Raw genomic sequence first — 21,585 nt, 5'->3', positions numbered from 1 at the left:
CAGAGCTGGAGGTGTGCTTCTGTGTAAATCCAGGAAGTAAACAGGCAACAGCTTCAGATGCCCACAGTTAAAATGATTGCAGCCAGACTTAGTGGAGGGAGATTTCTGCACCATATTTGGCAAGTACAAAATCACAGTATATATAAAATAATATGCAAAGTGGTTGGAGAGAAGCTTCAGAATGGCAAAGATGTTTTTATTACAAATTATGTGAGCAGACTGTTGTTCCTCTTTAAGGAAATTAAAATTGAATAAAAAAAATGCTTGGTTTCACCTTACAGCGTCTACTGTATCCTGACATTTTCTATCTTTCTAAAGTGCTGTCTAATTATCAAAGTCTTCACTGGTTAGAATAACACTGCATTTTTTTTTATTCCACCTAAGCAGATTTCTAGCATTTGTTTGGTCGAATTCAGAAACCTTCAAAGGAACTCTCTCGCTAGAATAAAACCTTTTTAAAAATGTGACTACCATAAAGAAAGTGTTTTACACCCATCTGTGTTGCCATTGCCTCTATTGTGAAGAAGCCAGTGCCGGAAGAACAATATGAACTGGCATTTATAATGCCGCGTACACACGATCGGAATTCTCTTCGGAAAAAGCTCTGATGGTTTTCCCGACGGAATTCGGCTCAAGCTGTCTTGCCTACACATGGTCACATCAAATTCCGATCATTTATAACGCGGTGACGTACAAAACGTACGACATGACTAGAAAAAGGAAGTTCAATAGCCAGTAGCTTCTGTCTCGTAGTTGAATCTGAGCATGCGTGATTTTTGGCGTGTAGGAATTGCATACACACGATTGGAATTACCGATAGAAAGTTTTCCGTCGGGAAAATTGAGAACATGCTATCAATTTTTGGCTGGCTGAAATTCGGACAGCTAAATTCCGATGGAGCATACACATGGTCGCATTTTCCGATGAAAAGCTCTCATCTGTCTTTTTCTGGCCGGAATTCCGATCGTGTGTACGCGGCATAAGAGTATTGAATTCCCAGTCCCCTGCACACACTGTGGTTCCTTCCTCCAGCCATGTTACTATTATGCCTGTTAGTGACACAGGTGCTGGTGGAAGGAACTACAGTGGCATGACGCAGTCAGCGGAAGAGGCGCGTAACAAACACCTTACAGGGACCACGTTTCTTAAACTTTTTATTTTATGACAGAGTCTCTTTAGGAATTTATGATGTTCTGTGTAAAAAGTTCATATTACTATGTTGCATTCTGGAGAGATGTTCTTGACCCTTCAATAATACATCCTGTAAAAAGAATGTTAACATGTATAGCACATGCATTAACACATGCTTGTTAAAGCAATATCTAAATAAAGTAATAATATGTATCTTTTCAATAATATGTTGTGAATGGAGTCCTATACAGTGATACGTCTTAACTTAATTATGATTACTGAATTAAATGTTTATTTTTCTTTTAGTAAAACAAAAAAAATGAATTAAATTAATGTTTTAATCTAGTCCTGATAATATATATTTTTTCATTTCTAGTTTGTGGCCCAGCCAAACTGTCAGCAGTTGCTGGCTACACTGTGGTACGATGGATTCCCAGGTTGGCGCCGGAAGCACTGGGCAGTGAAGCTGTTGACTTGCATCACAATTGGACTGCTTTTTCCTGTGCTGTCTTTGGCATACCTGATAGCACCCAAGAGCAGGCTGGGACTGTTCATTAAAAAGCCATTCATCAAATTTATCTGCCACACAGCCTCATATCTCACGTTCCTCTTCTTTTTGCTTTTGGCATCTCAACACATAGTACGGACTGACTTACACATGCAAGGGCCTCCACCCACGGTAGTGGAGTGGATGATATTACCATGGGTTCTAGGTAAGTGACAATTTTAAGTGTTTCATAAAACGTATGATAAAGTAATGACTGTGGTAGAATGTGGCATGCCTTACAAAAAAAAAAAGTGTAATATCTTACTAGGACTGTGTGTTTGATGGTCTGGAGGACCAAGGCAGGAGGCCTGAGCAGTAAAGCTTCAAAGAGCAACGAGACTGAATTCTATGTTTTGCTGCATTGATGGTGAGAATCCCTCCATGGGGAACTATTTAAGTGTGAGCTTTTTGGTTTGTTTTAAATAAAAGTGGGCAAAAAAAGCCCTAAAAACATACTTCTGACATGGAATAAACTCACTGTTTGATACTACCAGTGGGCTACAAATTCAAACTTGTCACCGTGCATAAAAACTCAACAAAACACGCAGAAAGAATGATGTAAACTCATGTCTCTGAAAGTGAAATCTGTGCAGTTTTCCCATCAGGTTTCATACAGGTATGGTGTGAACGAGCCAAATCTTTCCTATTGGAAACACAGACACCAATAAAAAAACTGTCGATGGTTCTAACCCCTCCTATTCAAATCTAAAAAATCATTTTTGCCTTTAGTTATACTTTAACTGGATGACTGGGAGAATGAGTATGGCAAAAGTGCTGGCGTGAGTGAGTTAGTTGAATCCAGCAACATTGTAACACTTCTGTCAGTGACTAAAAATGGACTGTGCATTGTAAAGACGCTGAGTACATAATTTGCAAGAGCGGAATCACAGATCCAAGTGTTGTGTTTCGGCCTCAGTAGATTTTTAAATTTGTTGTCAAATGTGACATAACTGGGCAGCACAGTGGTGTAGTGGTTAGCACTCTCACCTAGCAGTAAGGTCACTGGTTCAAATCCCAACCATGACACTACCTGCCTGGAGTTTGCATGTTCTCCCTGTGCCTGCGTGGGTTTCCTCTGGGTACTCCGGTTTCCTCCCACACTCCAAAGACATGCAGGTAGGTTAATTGGCTTCTGTCCAAAATTGGCCCTAGTATATGAATGGGGACCTTGGATTGTGGGCTCCTTGAGGGTAGGGACCAAGGAGAGTGTGCAATGTACAGAGACAGGGACAATTGTAGACACTCACTCGGGCTGAACTGGATGGACTGGTGTCTTTATTCAACCTAACTATGAAACTATGAAACTATGAAACTATAATGTATAATTCGGTTGCATACTGCATGGTAAATTGTGTTTATTCTAAAAATGCTGTTTCATTATGTTAAAGCGGAAGTAAACCCATCCATAAAACAGTTTAATTTCCGAGGCATGCCAGAAATGTAACACTCCCATTGGTTGTGCTCTCAATCAAACTGTTAAACCATCCAATGGCTGGTGTCATGACTGATCACATGTGCAGCATCATGGTAGTTTTATATTAAACAGAGGCAAAGATGGCAGCTTCCTTGGCTGAAAATGATAGGGGGGTTTACTTTCACTTTAAGGTATATCTGGGGCATATAAAACTGCTTACCTTGCATTTAAAAAAATAAACAAATGAGGAAAGGTTTTATTATTATTGTCAACGTAGGTCTGCAATCTGTTGGGCAGTTGTGCTGATAGAGAAATGGCATTGATATGATAAGTTACTATTGCGAAAACCAATATCAGTGATCCAAGAACAATAGAAAACTGGTACAACACAGGAGATACTAACAGCTATCTTAAGATGTTTTGGAAGTCGATGTCCCAGTATAACTTTCCAATTTCTATATGAAAGGGCTTAGGAGACACAAGGCTTATGATGAATACTGCAGCATTAACTGTATATAGCTACTGCCAACCAATCACAGTTCATTTTTAAAATGTACTAAGGAATCCAAAGTTATACCAGATTTAATTTATATGAGCAAAATATTATAACCAAAGATGAAACTACAGGCATTTCAAACGGTGGGGGCAGTCCGTGTCTTGTAAAATTACTGGCTTAGAGGTAGAAGTGTAGACTTTTCTGAGCATAGATTGCACATTTCTCCAACTGCCAAAAATAGCTTAGTTCCAGCTGTGAAGGAGAAGCTTCTCTCCTATGGTACAATGCGTAGATTAAACACAGCAGAAACCCATGAGGAGGAAGACAAGTCTTCCAGTAGCACTGCAAGCAGATGTAGCCCGATTTGATTTTTACAGTAAGTGTTAAAATTTAGTAACTAGCAGTGTTAAGTTGTTGTAAAAACAGATGCATTATAGGCTGCACACCTTTTACCACCAGTATTAAGGGGTTTAAATAGGTTTAAATAGAGTACTTACTATTGATGGGGGCCCCATAAAAATGTCTATTGGGCCCTGTGATCTCAAGCTATGCCCATACTTACACAGGTCACAGGCCACGGCAAATGTAAAATCAAACATCCGTGAAAAGGAAAGTGTGTTTGGAGAGACTGAAGAACATGTGAAAACTATGTAGAAATGTTCTGATTAGGGGGGAACAGACTCATTACTTTTATTTTCAGTATAAGTAGTTTGCAGTTGTGTTGCAAATTAATTCTCTGCACTCAATTGCACTTGAACGCAGTTACTATTCTAAAGGTGAGAACTTGTAATGTGAGAAATACATCCCATCACAGAGTCCCATCACTTTACATGTTATTTAATATATTGTCTTCAGAGTCAATACTTTGAGACTCTAACCTGGAAAAATCATACAGCTCAGGAATGATAAGTCAGACCTTCTAAACTGCATACGGGTTTTAAGCCAGTGACTTTAACAATACTGAAACCACTGGATAGGTATGACAGCAAGGGTGCTGGTATTTTCAAAAGGAGAGGGCATTGGTGCATGTTCTATATACTACTGGAAAACAATAACATTGTCTAGTTTCCCTTTGGGACAGAGGTTGTGGTACCACTTAATCAAGAACTCATACAGTATTCCCTATAGATGTCCACTCTAGACTTCAGTCTGATTGTAGAACCCTTGCCCTCAGGAGTGGCTCCATTTTGTCACCAGGACCCTCACAGTGGCCTGGCAAGGTATGGTACTAGTTAGAAACAATGACACCAAGACTCCTCCACTTAACCTGCTCCCTGGGACAATAATGGCGGAATTGACCATAATCATAAATGTGATTGCTCTCATGGTGGGGGCACATAGACCTCTGAGAGTTTCATGGTTGTTGCTACCTGGCAAAAGTGAATATGATTTGGTTGACAGAAACAAACCAATATTGGGCATTAAAGCAAACACTGATACTCAAACATCTGACAACAGAGAAACTGACACCCACTCAGCTCGTAATAATAAAACAACAATTGGGTAAGTGGTCAGAGATGTTCTCACAGGGGGGACCATGAACGTGGCTGTAGTAATATGATTGAGCATGAGATACCCCTCATCTAAGTGAGATATGAAAGCATATCTGCACACCTTTACCTAGAAGTCAAGCAGATTCTAGAACATTTGATGCAACAAGGGGGGATTGAAGAGAGTAAGAGCTCATAGGTGGCTTCAATTGTGTTTGAGCAGAAGGGGTATTGCACCCACCAATTTTGCATAGACTATAGGCTTCTGAACGAGGAACACTTTGAGGTCCTAGGACAGGCTATTTTTGTTTCCACACATGATCTTGCTAACAGGCATGGGCAGATCCCTATTGCCAAGGTGAACCACTTTCATTACTCCCATCTCACTGTGTCAGTTGAAAAGGATCCTCAGAGCTGAACAACCTACCCTTCAAATTCCAGAGGACAATGGAGCACTGCCTTGTGAACATTAAACTGGATAGTATATTGATCGCTCTAGTAAATTAAGTAATGTTTTCTACCACATTCTTGCACCATTCTGCTGGTCTTGCTGGTCTCTGTGAGGAATTCTATGATTGTTAGCCTGACTTTCTGTTGTTATAGGGTCTAACAGAAAACTATATTATGCAGTCACATGTTATACTGATTGAGTCATAGAGACAATGCTCTAAAGAGTCCTGTGAAGATTTCTTCTTTTGCATTATTGCTTCTAATTTTGCACCTTTTTAGTAAGCTGAAAATTACATTTACTCCCTCTCTGATCATTCAACAGATTACCTATTCTGTTTAAAAGTTCCATACCTAATAATTTATATTGCTCCTTTTTGAAAAGGTGTTAATAAAATACCTACAGCACAATAGCCCCTAGCCCTTCCTACAGCAGGCCTAAACCAATTCCTATGCTCTTATGCCGTGTACACACGACCAGACTTTCTGGCAGACTAGGTCCGACGTTCTTCCCGACTGACTTTTCAGCAGAGTTCCGACTGACTTTCTGAACGAACGGACTTGGCCACATACAATCACACCAAAGTTTGACGGATTCGACCATGATGACATACGACTGGACTAGAATAGTTCATAGAAAGTTCAAAGCCAGTAGCCAATAGCTGCCCTAGCGTTGGTTTTCGTCCGTCGGACTAGCATACAGACGAACAGATTTTTCGACCGGACTCGAGTCAATCGGAAAGATTTGAAACATGTTCTAAATCTAAAGTCCATCTGATTTTTCTACAGCAAAGGTCCGATGAAGACCACACACGACCGAATTGTCCAGCGGATTCGTCCCGTTGGACCTTTGCTGTCGAAAAGCCCGCCATTAGGCTTTCTAATGAACAAACAACTTAATCCCATGTATTTCAGAGTTTACAGCAGTTTCAATTCCCATACAGTTTATACAGTTTAATTTCCATGTATGACCATTAATGTTAGCCAGAAATAGAACTTCATATCTGCTCTTTGCAGGGTTGCTCTTCTGCCATTGCATATTTGTCTCTCATGATTGATGTGCATATGTTTATTTTATCAGTATATGCTCCTCCAAGCTAGCATTTATGTTTATTTGATTTGCAATGTCAAATAGATATATTAAAGCAATGACCTGTTTTTTTTTTAGTTTCTGTGCTGTCGTTTCCACTGTCAGCAGTAATGTGATGAGAAAAGGTATATGCAGTATTACTGTAATAAAATAATATAATTAATTTTATTATCATATAATACTGTTAAATATTGTTGTTACAGCAAACCTGAAAAGTCAAGAAATGCTGGTGAAGGCAACATATATCCCTTATTCTGCCTTCACCAGCATCACATACTCAGGTTTTCTTCCCTCTCCGGCCTTTTTGTAAGTGCTAAATTGCTCTAGTCGGAGCTTACACAAAGATAAAAACTCTGAGGGTGAGCAGTAAAGGGAACCTGGTGCTTTTCCTTGAAATTTGCTTTATAGCTAGAACTCCAGGTAATCCAATAAACATTTACAATATGTCAACTGTTATATCTGGCAAAGAATTTATAATTATGTCTATTTACTTTTGTGGTTTATACACCTCTGCTAAACAGCAGAACAGCGGGAGGGTGTCTTTAACACTGATAGAAGTTACATCGGTTAATTCTCTCTGTCTGCAGAATGTTGATTGGACAATGAAATGAGCAGCACACACCGATAAGGCATGAACTCTGCTCACTCTTCTGCAAGCTTGTTATCAGCACAATATACTGCTGTAGATCCTGACTGGCTGTTAGTACTGCCCCAGCCTCTTTGTGCCTTCTGTGTAAAGGAATGACAGGAGATTGATATCAAAAGACAGATTCAAAACCTTACACTAGCTGTATTAAAATGCATTCAACTGCATAAAATCGTTTCTTTTTACATCAGCCCTTTGATCTGCCTGTGGCTCGACAATTAAAGTTCACACAGGGAAGTGCATGTTGTGATTACAAAATGTACTATAAAGCCCCATACACATCGGCCGAATGTTAGATGGTATTGGCCGGTTCAATAGCAACCGGACGACATTTGGCCTGTGTGTACTGCAACTGGTCCAGCAGATGCCGGCCATTGGACTGCCTTCTGTAGAAGGGGCATGACTGGACACGTCTACTGACTGGCTCCCGAGCAGAGATCTCAGCCAATGGGCTAAGAGCACTGACTGAAGTGTTCTGGCAGGGGTGAGGGGGGGGGGGGGGGGACACGCTAGAATAGCAGGGGAGATCACTGTATTAACATCAGATTGTAAGTACAGCGGCTCTGATCTGAGCTGTCAGGGTTTTTTGTTCCCCCGCTGGGTTGAGCGAAATAAAACTCGCAGTGTGTACTAGGCTTAAGTCAGTGGAAAGTAAACAAATAGTACGCTGAATAGATACTGTATCCTTAACATAAAAAAAAAATACTGCCGCAGTTGTGGAAAAGAAGCACCTAAATGTGCCACCTGAATCCATGTTCAACATAAGAAAGTTATTTTTAGTCACTTTTTTTATTGTTGCACTTGCCCATGGCAGATGAAACGGGTTTGAAATTTTTGACCAATGCAGCTACTGCACCATAAACTTTGGTTATTTTTACATTTTGTTAGGTGCCTCATGTATTGAAAACTCACATCCATAAGTGCTATCTGACATTCCTTATAGCTGACACCTACTACTGAAAAGTCAACCTAATAAAACTCATGTTTCCAACCATACGTTTTCCATTTAAAAACTACTAATATTAAACCGATTTTTCAGGCGTTCAAATCATTTTGTCTACTACTGCACAGCCGTGGCCAAAAGTTTTTAGAATGACACAAATAATCATTTTCACAAAGTCTGCTGCTTCAGTGTTTATAGATCTTTTTGTCAGATGTTACTCTTGTAATTATACTGAAGTATAATTACAAGAATTTCATAAGTGTCAAAGGCTTTTATTGACAATTACATTAAGTTTATGCAAAGAGTCAATATTTGCAGTGTTGATCCTACTTTTTCAAGACCTCTGCTAATCACCCTGGCATACTGTCAATCAACTTCCAAGACACATCCTGACTGATGGCAGCCAATTCCTGCATAATAAATGCTTGGAGTTTGTCAATTTCTGAGATTTTTTTTTTGTTCACCCACCTCTTGAGGACTGACCACGAGTTCTCAATGGGATTATGATCTGAGGAGTCTCCTGGCCATGGAGATGTTGATGTTTTGTTTCCCAAGGTAGTTAGTTATCACTTTTGCCTTATGGCAAGGTGCTCCGTCATGCTGGAAAAGGCATTATTGGTCACCAAACTGTTCTTGGATGGTTGAAAGTTGCTCTCGGGGAATGTTTTTGTACCATTCTTTACCATGCTCTCTGAACCCACTCCCATGAAGCAACCCCACACATGAATGGTCTCAGAATGCTTTATTGACAAAGGCCTAATGGTAGCAATCACCTTTTCTTCTCCGGACAAGGGAATTCATCAGAGAAAATTATTATACCCCAGTCCTCAGCAATCCAATCCCTGTAGCTTTTGCAGAATATCAGTCTATCCCTGATGTTTTTCCTGGAGAGAAGTGGCTTCTTTGCTGCCCTTCTTGACACCAGGCCATCCTCCAAAAGTCTTTGCCCTACTGTGCATGCAGATGGACTCACAGCTGCCTGCTGCAATTCCTGAGCAAACTCTGCACTGGTGGTGCCCAGATCCCGCAGCTGAAGGTAGGTGACGGTCCCAGCACTTGCTGGTCTTTCTTGGGTGCCCTGAAGCCTTCTTCACAAATGCAGTGGAAATGTTTTTTATGTGATTAATTAATTTTCATGACAAAGAGGGACTTTGCAATTAATTCTAATTCGCCTGATTATTCTTCATAAAATTCTCAAAACTTTTGCCCATGGCTGTTCATAAAATAACACTTATCCATGTAGCTCCTGATCTCTGTATAGCAATGATCTACAGATAAAATAAATTGGCAATAAAAAAGTATTTAAAATATTTCAATTTTTTAGGAGTTGACCTGCAATATTCTACCCTTTTGGCCTTTATTCATTAAACTATTTGTATCAAATATGTAAAATGGTGTGTGTTGTTTGTTGATTGGAGTAGTGTGCAGGAGTAAAGCAAGGTATACATGGACCAAAAATCAGGACCACATTTTTGGTCTATGTGTACCGCTTACTGTTCGGACCCAAACAGTCATGCTGAAAAACTGGCATTTGATCAGCCCTGTTAGCTAATGGCTGAAAATGTATTCGGACTGGAGGGAGTCCCCTCTGTCACAATATAATAGCTCAGCAGGAGAGATCCCTGCATCACACATCGTTGTATACCCTGCCTAAGGCTGGGTTCACACCTATTTGAATTGGAATGCGGCTTTCACCGCATCCAATTTGCATAGCAGGAGAATGTGACTGGCTCCCTATGGAGCCAATTCACATATCTCTGTTGCGGCTGCGGAGCGCACTGTGCATCTTTGGCTATGTTTCAGGGCCGAATTCAGGCATAGATTCGTCCCTGATTCGTCCCTGAAATGGGGAACAGGGATGCCCAGCGCTCTTGTGCGATCCGCAACCGGTTCTAGTGTGAACAGAGCCTAAGTGTTGGACCACTGAAAACCTTATAGGTTGCTTGTGTGTAAGAGCAATGGTCCAACTCTCAAATGTGCTGCTAACTCGGTGTATTTTAATCCTTGGTACAACAATAAGTACTGTATGTAAAAATACATAAAAATAAGAGAGCGTTTTTTATGGTATTAGCAGCCACTGCATTACAATACCAGTTACAAAAGCTTTTTAGATAGGCTTTAAAGGTCTATACACTATATAAATGTTTCCACCCATATTTTTCAAAAATTGTAACTTGCTCTTTGCTATTATTCCTTTTCAGGGTTTTATTTTGTGCTCATATTTCTCAGGTTACAAGTTCAAAATTGCAAATTACATCTTTCAGTTGCATTCAGCAAGGATCTTGTGATGTTCAAATATAGTTGATGCTATTGTGCTTTTTTTTTAGCAATCACAGGGTGATCCGTAACTCCCATTCGTTTTCATAAGTCATCGTCTAACTGTCTATAATAAAGGATCAAAAGACTTAGAGCAGTCATAGTAGACTAGTGTGCCAACAAAATCCTTAGATAAAGCCAGCTAGACAATGTGCTGTATTATTAGAGGGAAGTAATCAATTTTTCTTTCTTTTTCACTTAAAGCGGGTCTAAAGGCTGAAGGTTTTTTTTTTACCCCTAATGCATTCTTAGCAATAAGGTAAAAAACCTTCTGAGTGCAGCCGACCCCCCCCCCCCCCTTATATTTACTCGATCCAGCGATATGCATGAGAGCAATGTCTCTCTTGGCTATCTTCCTCTCATAGTCTCAGAGCCAATCACAGCCAGTGAAGAGGGAGTGGGGGGTGGGCCGAGACAAGCTCTGCATTTCTATGAACATACAGATTCGTCTCGGGAGCAAGCCATAGGAGGCAGCTTGCTATGGTGGACACTCAGCAGGGAGGGTGGGGGGAAGTCGGGAGTGTCTGCAGTGGATCCAAGAAGAGGAGGATTGGGACTGCTTTGTGCAAAACCACTGCAGAGAGCAGGTAAATATATCGTGTTTGCTATTTTTATTTTTTAATAAGGGTTTACAATAACTTTAACTTTTATTATTAAGTCATTTTAAGTATATTTAAAAATTATATATTTTATTGTGTAAAAATATGTGTAAATGTATGGCATTATCCATGTTAGGCCATTGATAAGTATAACAGCAAGACAGTTAAAAGTATGTAAATGTTAAAAGCCAATAATGGTTTTTGAATGAACACCGTCAGGTTTAAAGGTAGACAAACTACATACAATAATAATAGGAATGGAATCCTATACACATTGGTGAATTATACCTTGTACAGCTTTGTGACCTAGCAAAATAAATGAGAAAAAGAAAAGAGAGAAGATATTTAGAGGTTGATGTGAAGGTGAAACTAGATTAAACCACTGTTAAATGATAAAACTGCTCAATACACCTAGAATAGATGTGCATGGAGCATAACTAGGTCAATAACAGCAGTCTGGTTTCAAGCTATGATGTGATGTGGGAGAATATTTTGCTATAGGACATCAGGAACACTATTCAGATCCACGCTGCTAACATGGAAATTCTGACTGTACAAATATTTCAATCATCAGCCAACATGATGCAAGTTTGGATATTTTCTCATACATTTTATTTTCATAGCTATTTTTTGCAATACAAGTAGGTGGGTGCCTCACTGGTCCTAAGCGTCAATGATGTTTCCTTTGTATCAGTCTACATCCAGATTTCCTTAAACTGATATTAAAGGTTCATTTTTTCCCCCTAAAATAACAAACATGTCATACTTACCTGTTCTGTGCAATAGTTTTTCACAAAACAGCCCCAATCCTCCGCTTTTTGGCTCCCCTACCAGCACCTCTGGCTCCTCCCCCCATTTGAGTACCCCCTAGCAAGATGCTTGCTGGGGGAGGGGGTTACTCATGCAAGCTTGATCCCGAGCCGCACCATGTGCATCTACTGACGCACATAGTGTGGCTCGGCCCCACTCCCTCTTCACTGGATTTGATTGGAAGCAGTGGGATCCAATGGCTCCCACTGTTCTCACAGAGTCTAGATACTAGGGAGAGATAAAGCAGCACTGCTTCTCTTATACACAGGGCTGTACCAAGATCGTTTCAGGTAAGTATTTAGGGGGGAAGTGGGGGCTGCACCTAAAAGGTTTTTCAACTTAACCACTTGCTTACTGGGCACTTAAACCCCCCTCAGTCCCAGACCAATTTTCAGCTTTCAGCGCTGATGCACTTTGAGTGACAATTACGCGGTCATACAACACTGTACCCAAATGAAATTTTTATCATTTTTTTCCCACAAATAGAGCTTTCTTTTGGTGGTATTTAGTTACAGCTCGGAGTTTTATTTTTTGCTAAACAAACAAAAAAAGATGCAAAAAAAAAAAAATCATGTTTTAATAGTTTGTTATAAAATTTTGCAAACGGGTCATTTTTCTCCTTCATTGAATTGCGCTGATTAGGCGGCACTGATAGGCTGCATTGGTGGGCACTGATGGGCTGCATTGGTGGGCACTGATGGGCTGCATTGGTGGGCACTGATAGGCTGCACTGGTGGGCACTGATAGGCATAGTTAAGGCGGCACTAATAGGCACAGATAAGGCGGCACCGATGGGCACAGATAAGGCGGCACTGATGGGCAAAGATGGGCACAGATAAAATGGCACGGATGGGTGGCACGGATAAGTGGCACGGATGGGTGGCACGGATGGGCACTGATAGGTACCACAGATAGATGGGACTGATGGGCACTGATAGGTGGCACTGATAGGTGGCTCTGATAGGTGGCACTGCTGGGCACTGATGGGCGGCACTGCTGGGCACTGATGGGCGGCACTGCTGGGCACTGATGGGCGGCACTGGGGTGCAGCACCTTTGAGGCAGATTTTGGGTGGCACTGTGGGTGGCACTGTGGGCACTGCTGGGTGGCACTGTGGGCACTGCTGGGTGGCACTGTGGGCACTGCTGGGTGGCACTGTGGGCACTATGGGCACTGCTGGGTGGCACTGACAGGGGGGCACTTACTTTATTTCAGGATGGCACTGCGGGTGGCAGGTGGGCACTGGCAGGGGGCAGGTGTCCGTTTGAATTGCTGGCCGTGATCGGGACTGATGTCCCGAACACGGCCGCCGGCGATCGGCTTTTTTTTTTTCTCCTCGCGCTGTCAGCGCGAGGAGGAATACTAGCCGATTACCGGCTCCGTTTTATCACATGATCAGCTGTCATTGGCTGACAGCTGATCACGTGATAAGGGGTCGGGATCGACCCCTTACACGGATCGGTGATCAGGCGAGTCTCACGGACTCGCCGATCACAGAGCGCGCCGCGCGCGCCCCTCAGGGGGCGCGCAGGCCGCTCGTAACCGGGACCACGTCAATAGACGTAGTCCCGGAAATGTGGGTCCGCGCTGTTGCCGTCATTTTGCAATAGCGCGGATCCCAAGTGGTTAAAGTGGTTGTCATAAAACAACCCATTTTGACATAGAAATAAATGTGAAAGCAGAGGGACTGACAGAGGGACAGAGGGACTGACAGGAACACCAGGGATTTCACACAAAGGAAGTAATACAAAGAGAACGGGATACTTTTTCATACAAGTACATGGTACAACAGGCACATATCATGAATATGAAATGTTGGGGTAACAAACACTTCAATACAGAGAATGCACTGGTAAAGTCTTTGGTAAAGCCTTTGGAAGCACTTTATGTTCTCCTAGCAAAACTGCCTTCGCTCTCTACAAGATATACAGCCTTTCTTCACTCCTCATCACATTAGTTATTTTAGTGACTGAAGGAGATGAACACGTCATGTTAGAGTGATGTCCTAAATGGGACACTGTACAAAACAGACACCTCAGAAATGGTGGTTGACCAGTTGTTTCTTCCTAAAAACTTAGCTAGAAAAATAGACATTTGCCAACACAAATTGTGTTGGAAAGTTTCATAACTTGCAGTAAACTGTGTGGTAAAGCAAATTTGAACTTTGCCTTTCCCAGGAAAATTAGGATATTCACTGGCTAGCAGGCTCATCGATGAGTCAGTTCTTACAATTCTTATGTTCTCACACTGCCCCAGTCTACTGCTACTGCAGTCTGCGAAGACACCCATGCATGTTTTTCTTCAGAGAATATAAAATTGATCACAACTATAAATGTTTTGCCTTATCCCTGTGTAACAGCCCTCAGTCCTGGTGAATACGTAAACTTTGGGAGGAAAGCGAGAATGTCTCATAGTCCCTCTACCCTGGTTGAGAAAGCAACATCAGCAATGTCACCCAAAGAAAGTTTGTTGGGAACAGGCAATCGGATCTACAGCCACTACAAAGGAAGAAAAAAACATTTTGAATGTTCACCAAAGATTGAGCATGTTGGGGGTATGCCTGCTAAAGAATTGATTAGACAGGTGTCCAATGGTTGTCCTTGGGAGTCATCCATCTGGAGTGTGGTCATCTGTCTCTGGTTGCTTACTTTATCAGTACCTGGCAGTATACCTCTATCTAGATACTCTGTGGCTTCCTCTTTTGTCGCTGTGCCTACCTCTGCTGCCCCTGAATCCCCGGGGTTGTTCTGCAAACCTGCACTTGCTTTTGTGTCCCAGCTTGCACACACATGGGCCTAGTGTCTGGTTGCCTGTTGTAGTGTTTGCATGGCTCGTGGGTAGAACTCTTCTGCCCAGACAACTCCTGTTCAAACAACAAGAAATTATATTTTATAGTTAAAAGGCCCCTTTACACCTGAGCGATTTTCTGCTTGAAGCTTCTAGCGAAAATGCTCAGTAAGCCAAATCCTATTCATTTCAGTGACCCCTGTTCACATCTAAGTGTTCTGTCACCTGAAGAAAAATGCATGAAGCACAAAAAAGTACATGAACTTCTTTTTGGCAGATTACAAGTGTTTTTGTCCCCATAGACTTCAATAGAAAGGCCTGATGACCATTTTACAAGCGTTTTCTGCACCAATAGCAGCCCTTCCCTTCTAATTTCCTCTCCCTCCCCTCCCCTAGTGCTTTCTATTGGCTGTACAAAAAGTCTGAAGCTGTAAAATGCTTGCAATACACTTCTAAAATGCTTTAAAAAGCTTGCAAAAAGCTGCAAAAAAAGTAGATACGCTCAGGTGTAAATGGAGCCTGAAGGTTTGCCATTTGTTTAGATGAGATTGTCATTGCTGCTGTGTTCACACTTAGTATACTGTATATCTTTCAGGGAAGTTTCATGTGATTGCACCATGCTTTAGCGCCATCTGGCTTCTTACATGCCAGATTGAAAATGTAATTAATTAAAGTGCTTGTAAAGCTCAATCCTGTACTTGCACCTATAGGTAAGTCTAAAATAAGGCTTACCTATAGGTACTGTATATATCACCTAAATGCGCACCATTTCAGCAATTTGTTTTTAAATCATTTAACTTTTATTTTATTTCCAATGTACAACAAAACTCTAAAAACACAAAACATTCCCACCAACCAACCCCACCAAACAACAAAAACTGTTGTAGTTATATTGGTGTGATTGTAGTTGTATAAACACTTTTTTGTAAATTTTCCCTTTTTTTTCTCTCTCTCCTCTCCCCCTCTATGGATACGGTGAAATTTAGTTCATATAATGCAAGAGGCCTTTACTCTCCCTCTAAAAGAGCATACATTTTTAAATTAATTTCACAAACAGAAAATTGGTATTATTTTTTTTCAAGAAACACATTTTCGTTCAGATCATATTCCCAAAATATATAATAGAAATTATCCAACATGGATCCATGATTCATTCCCATACTCTAAGTCACGAGGAGTTTCTATTGCAATCCATAAGGACTTACCTTATCAAATATTGAAAATATGGAAGGATAAACATGGTAGGTCCTTAATAGTAAGGATCTCGCTATATGAAAAGATTATTACAATTATACATTTTTACTTACCAATTTACAGTCAAATTAAAAATAGAATAAAGTCTTTTGTGGATGCAATGGGTAAAGTAGTGGTAATAGGAGGAGATTTAAATTTTATAATGGATCCAAAAATAGATACAACAGCGACTCACTCATATAGGAATAATAAACAACTAAAAGAATCAAATGCTATTGGAAAAGTATCAAATGATGGATATTTAGAGAGCGTAACATCAATTGGAAAAAATTATTCATATTATTCCAATATGCACAATACATATCAAAGAATAGATTATTTTGTTATTGATCAAACAGGGTTAATGATGAATCCAACTACCCATATAGGAAATTCTCTCTGGTCAGACCATGCCCCAATATATATGGAACTAAAGTTAATGGAATATAAGAAACCATTAGGGACATGGAGGCTAAATGATCATTTGATTAATAAAAAATTTGAAGAGGATATTCGGCAGGCAATAGATGAATTTTTGCAGATTCATGAGACAGATGAAACAGCAATCCCTATACAAACATTAAACATTAAAATGTGTGATAAGGGAACTGTTCATCAAATACGAAGCTAGATTAAAAAAAGAAAAAGCGTTCAAAATAGTACAATTATTGGGAGAAATCTCAGGATTGGAAAAAATACATAAACAAAAGTGTAAACCAATGTATAAAATAATGCTAAATGATAAACTGATTAAATTACAAAAGCTGTTTGATGAATAATCCTTAAGATTAAGGGATAAAAATAGAGCTAGGTCCTATCAATACGGGAATACGATCGGAAAAGTGTTAACTAGAACAATAAAGCAACAATCTACAACCTCCATAGTAAAAATCTTAAAAACCTCTGGAGAAATAACATATGATCCTAGAGAAATCTGCAATACATTCCACATATATTATTCTAAATGATATAATATAAAGGCACAAGTAAATAAGGAAGGGGGAAAAATTATATAGAAGAAATACGTCAATATATTAAAGCTACAGCATTACCTACCCTATCTAAAGAAACAATGGAAGAGTTAGAAAAATAGATAACAGAAGAAATGCAACAAGCTATATCAGCACTGGTCCTGAGCAAAAGCCCAGGCCTGGACGGATACACTCCAAGGTTTTATAAAACATTTCAAGAGATAATCTCACCTATTTTAAAGAAAACATATAATTCCATATCAGCATCGCAAACTTTTACATCACAAGGGATAGAAGCTTATATCTCACTTATCTCTGAACAAGAAAAAGTTCACACACTGTGTAACAATTATCGGCCAATTTCTCTTACAAATATAGACATACGTCTATATTCTAAGATAACTGACAATAGGTTGGTAAATATATTACCTAAACATATAAATTTAGATCAAACTGGCTACACAACGGGGAGAGAAACGAGGGATAATATAATTAAAACATGCACATTAGAAGACTATGCTCAGAAGGCTGCCATCCCAGAGTGTCTTCTGTCGATAGATACTGAAAAAGCATTTGATAGGGTGGGCTGGTGGTTTTTAGAAGAAAGCTTAATTCAACTTGGGATTGGACCAAAGATGTTTAGTAAAATTATGGAATTATATTCCAATCCCAGGGTAAAAATACGAACAATGGAATTCTTTCTGAATATATAGAAATAACGAATGGCACTCGTTAAGGATGTCCCTTGTCCCCATTGTTATACGTGTTAGTAATGGAGCATCTTACCACAGCAATATGGAAGAATGGGGATATTCAAGGGATAAAGGTTCAAGGAAAGGAATATAAAATGGCAGTGTATGCAAATGACTTGTTAATATATGTCACCAATCCAATTGTTACATATACCAAATCTTATACAGGAATTTAAAACATTTGGGAAAGTAAGTAATTTCAAAGCTAAATACGATAAATCAGACATGTTAAATGTATCTCTAACAGATAAGGTACAAGAGAATCTTCAAAAGGACTTTCCCTTTAAATTGCAAAAAAAGGCAATAAAGTATTTAGGGATATTTATTCCAAGGGATTTGACTCCTTTACATGAATTAAATCATTCTGTAATAATTGGTAAAACTATAAAAGCACTTCAAAGATTCGATAACATAATCCACTCTTGGATAGGAAGAATTAATGTAGTAAAAATGTATATAGTGCCTAAATTATTATACATATTTCAAGCTATACCTATAACCATTCCAAGAAAATTAATAATACGGTTACCCAAAGCTATATGAAGTTTTATATGGCCTCAAAAAAACACCACAGATAAAAAGCAATCCTAATAAAAATTTTAAAAAAGATAGAGGTTTTGCATTACCCGATTTTGCAATATACTTACAGGTTGCATCACTGATAAGGATAATAGATTGGTATCATAATGTATCAAATAAACAATTGATAACTTTAGAAGAAGATATAATAGGTCCGAAATTAAAATTCCATGGATTAAACCCCAATTTAGACCAGGGAAAAAAGATTTAACTTTTTATGATAATGGGTTAATATATTGAAATACATATATCAAATCTCTAAAACTAAATTCGAACAATTGCTAATAGAAGAACAAAAAAACAACTCATAAATTAAATCTAAATCTAAAATCTATAAACGTCTTCTTCCTGTGGGACCCTTTAATGAAATCGCTAGTATTAAAAAATTAGAAAGTGAATTAGAGAGTCCAATTTTACTTTTGGAATGGGATAAAGCAATTTTATTAACACAAACTATTGATAGCAGTTAAGCATCAAGAATGCAACTATAACATGTTGATGAGACGGTACTGGAGTCCAGTAGATCTGAATAAAATAAATAAAGATAATACAGAGAAATGTTGGAGATGCCTAAGGGATAAAGGAACAATGACACATATTTGGTATGAATGTCATGTGGTGAAGGAATTCTGGTATAAAATATTTGAAATATATAAATTGCTGTCTGCAAACGAGATGCAACCAATCGTTAAGGTTTCGATACTGTCTATAATACCTGGATCATTGAAATTTATAAAGGCGGATATTCTTCACCATACGATGAATGCAGCTAGGAAGATAATAGCTTGAAAATGGAGAAAAATAAATGGTCCTACATTAATGGAATGGATATGTGAAATGAACGAAATACAATATATGGAAGAGCAGATAAGGAGAGAAGGGACGGAAAAAAACTAAAAGCCCATAAAATGTGTATGTATGTTTGGAAAATAAGATAGAGATAAATGATGGGGATGAATGGATATGCACAAATATATGTACAGAGTGTATGTATGGAAAAGTAAGACAGGGATGAATGATGTGGATGAATGGAGAATGGACATTGTAAAGAAATATATGTCAGATGGTTTAGTATAGCATAGGTTATTAGAAATTACAATGATATCTTAAGGAGAGGATGTTATACAATAATATGATGTTCAATTTGGTGATGAAAGATATTTATATGTATTTGTATAATTGCTTTAAAAAATTAATAAAAGAAGATTGAAAACAACAAAAAAACAACAGCCTTCCAGATTATACATTGACTATTACTAAAAACCTTTTATCACATCAAACTCATTACATTATCCCTACATAACGTTAATGACGATATAAATCTAACCATTATATTCAATCTGATCACTATACCTTAACAACATATATATACACATATATAATTGTCCCCTCCAAAGATCTCATTGTTAACTTTCCTCAGCATCTATAATATGTTCACCTGACTACCCAACTAAGTTGGAAACTAACCATCAGGACCAAATTTTCAAAAACTTTTTAGGGCTTCTCCTATGTTTATATGCCAATTCCTCCCATTTTAGATTAAGATTAATTGCTTCGGACCATTGCGCTATTGTTGGTGGAGAGTTTGATAACCATTTTTTGTTTACAGGTGAATGGGTAGGGGTACATTGTACCCCATACTCATTCACATAGGGTGGGGGGCCGGGATCCGGGGCCCCCTTATTAAAGGGGCGCACGGATTCCGATAAGCCCCCCACCCGCAGACCCAGACAACCAACGGCCAGGGTTGTCGGGAAGAGGCCCTTGTCCTCATCAACATGGGGACAAGGTGCTTTGGGTTGGGGGGGCACGCAGCCCCCCCCTTCCCCAAGGCACCCCCATGTTGAGAGCACGCGGCCTGGCATGGCTCAGGAGGGGGGGCGCTCGCTCGTCCCCACCCCCTTTCCTGGCCGGCTGGGTAGCGTGCTCAGATAAGGGTGTGATATGGACCTAGGGGGGACCCCACGCCGATTTTTCGGTGTAGGGGTTCCCCTTTAAGTCCATACCAGGTGACAGGGCCAGCGATGCCTCCTTTGCTGGCCCTGGCTACCTGCAGATGCACTCAAAATGAGCGGACTTTTCTCCACACGGGAAAAGTCCGCTCATTTCAAAAGTACGACGGACTAGCACACACACGGCCGTACTGTCCGCCGAAGTGCGAGTCCGGCGGACATATTCGAGTGCAAAAATACTTTCTTAGTCCGCCGGAGTTTTGGGTAAAAAAAGTCCGCCGGAGCCTACACACGGGCGGATTGTCCGGCGGACTTGAGTTTGCCGGACTTTTCCACCGGATTGTTTGATCGTGTGTACGAGGCATAAGGGCGTAAATTTTTGATTTCACTCCTCACTACCCATCACAGTTTCGGAGGCCATGAAATGCCCAGATAGCACCCCCCCCCCCCCAAATTACCTAATTTTACCTCATTTTGGAAAGTAGGCACCCCGAGCTATTTGCTAAGAGGCATGATGAGTATTTTGCAGATCTCGCTTTTTGTCCCAAAGTTTTGAAAATTGAAAAAAGAAAAAAATATATATTTTCCTTTTCTTTCTTCATTTTCCAAAACAAATGAAAGCTGCAAAATACTCACCATGCCTCTTAGCAAATACCTCGGGGTGCCTACTTTCCAAAATGGGGTCATTTGGTGGGGGATTGTGCTATCTGGACATTTCAGGGCCTCCGTAACTGTGAAAGGTAGTGAGGAGTGAAATCACCATTTTACGCCCTTAGAAATCCCGAATGCGGTGATTGGTTTTTGGGGTCCTGTACGCGGCTAGGCCCCCAAAAAGTTTCACACATGTAGTATCCCCGTACTCAGGAGAACCAGCAGAATGTATTTCGGGGTGTAATTCCACTTATAGCCATGGCATGTTCGAGCAATATATAATTTCATGACAACTTTGTGCAAAAAAAAAGAAAAAAAAAAGGTTTGTCATTTTCCTAAAACCTGTGGCAAAATATAAAATATTCCATGGACTCAACATGCCCCTCAGCAAATAGCTTGGGTGTCTACTTTACAAAATGGGGTGATTTGGGGGGGTTTTGTGCTATCTTGGCATTTCATGGCTGTGATAGATAGTGAGGAAGTGAAATCACCATTTTACGCCCTTATAAAGCCTGCATGCGGTGATTGGTTTTCGAGGTTCTGTATGTGGCTAGGCTAATTTTTTGGTAAAATATAAAAGATGATTTTATGCCGAGTACATAGATACCAAACATGACATGTTTTAAAATTGCAGCGGTGACAAACTACATGCATTTTTAAAAGCTTTTACAGATTACCACTTTAGATTTACAGAGGTTGTCTACTGCTAGAGTTACTGCCCTCAATCTTAC

At 39.8% G+C, this 21,585-nt stretch overlaps 1 protein-coding gene across 1 annotated transcript in view; it reads left to right on the top strand.

Moving 5' to 3' along the window:
- The window catches only part of TRPC5 (transient receptor potential cation channel subfamily C member 5), a 425,360-nt gene that overhangs the window by 318,444 nt on the left and 85,331 nt on the right, over positions 1-21,585 (top strand). The window contains exon 4 of the mRNA XM_077480887.1: positions 1,508-1,844. Coding sequence (XP_077337013.1) covers positions 1,508-1,844 — 337 coding nt within the window. The remainder of the gene's footprint in view (positions 1-1,507; positions 1,845-21,585) is intronic.

Source organism: Lithobates pipiens, unplaced genomic scaffold, assembly GCF_037356315.1.
Source record: "Lithobates pipiens isolate NorthernLeopardFrog02 unplaced genomic scaffold, aLitPip1_a1.2 Scaffold_1, whole genome shotgun sequence".
Classification (NCBI taxonomy): domain Eukaryota; kingdom Metazoa; phylum Chordata; class Amphibia; order Anura; family Ranidae; genus Lithobates; species Lithobates pipiens.
Note: the sequence above shows the minus strand (reverse complement) of the source record. Positions and strands in the feature narration are given on the sequence as shown.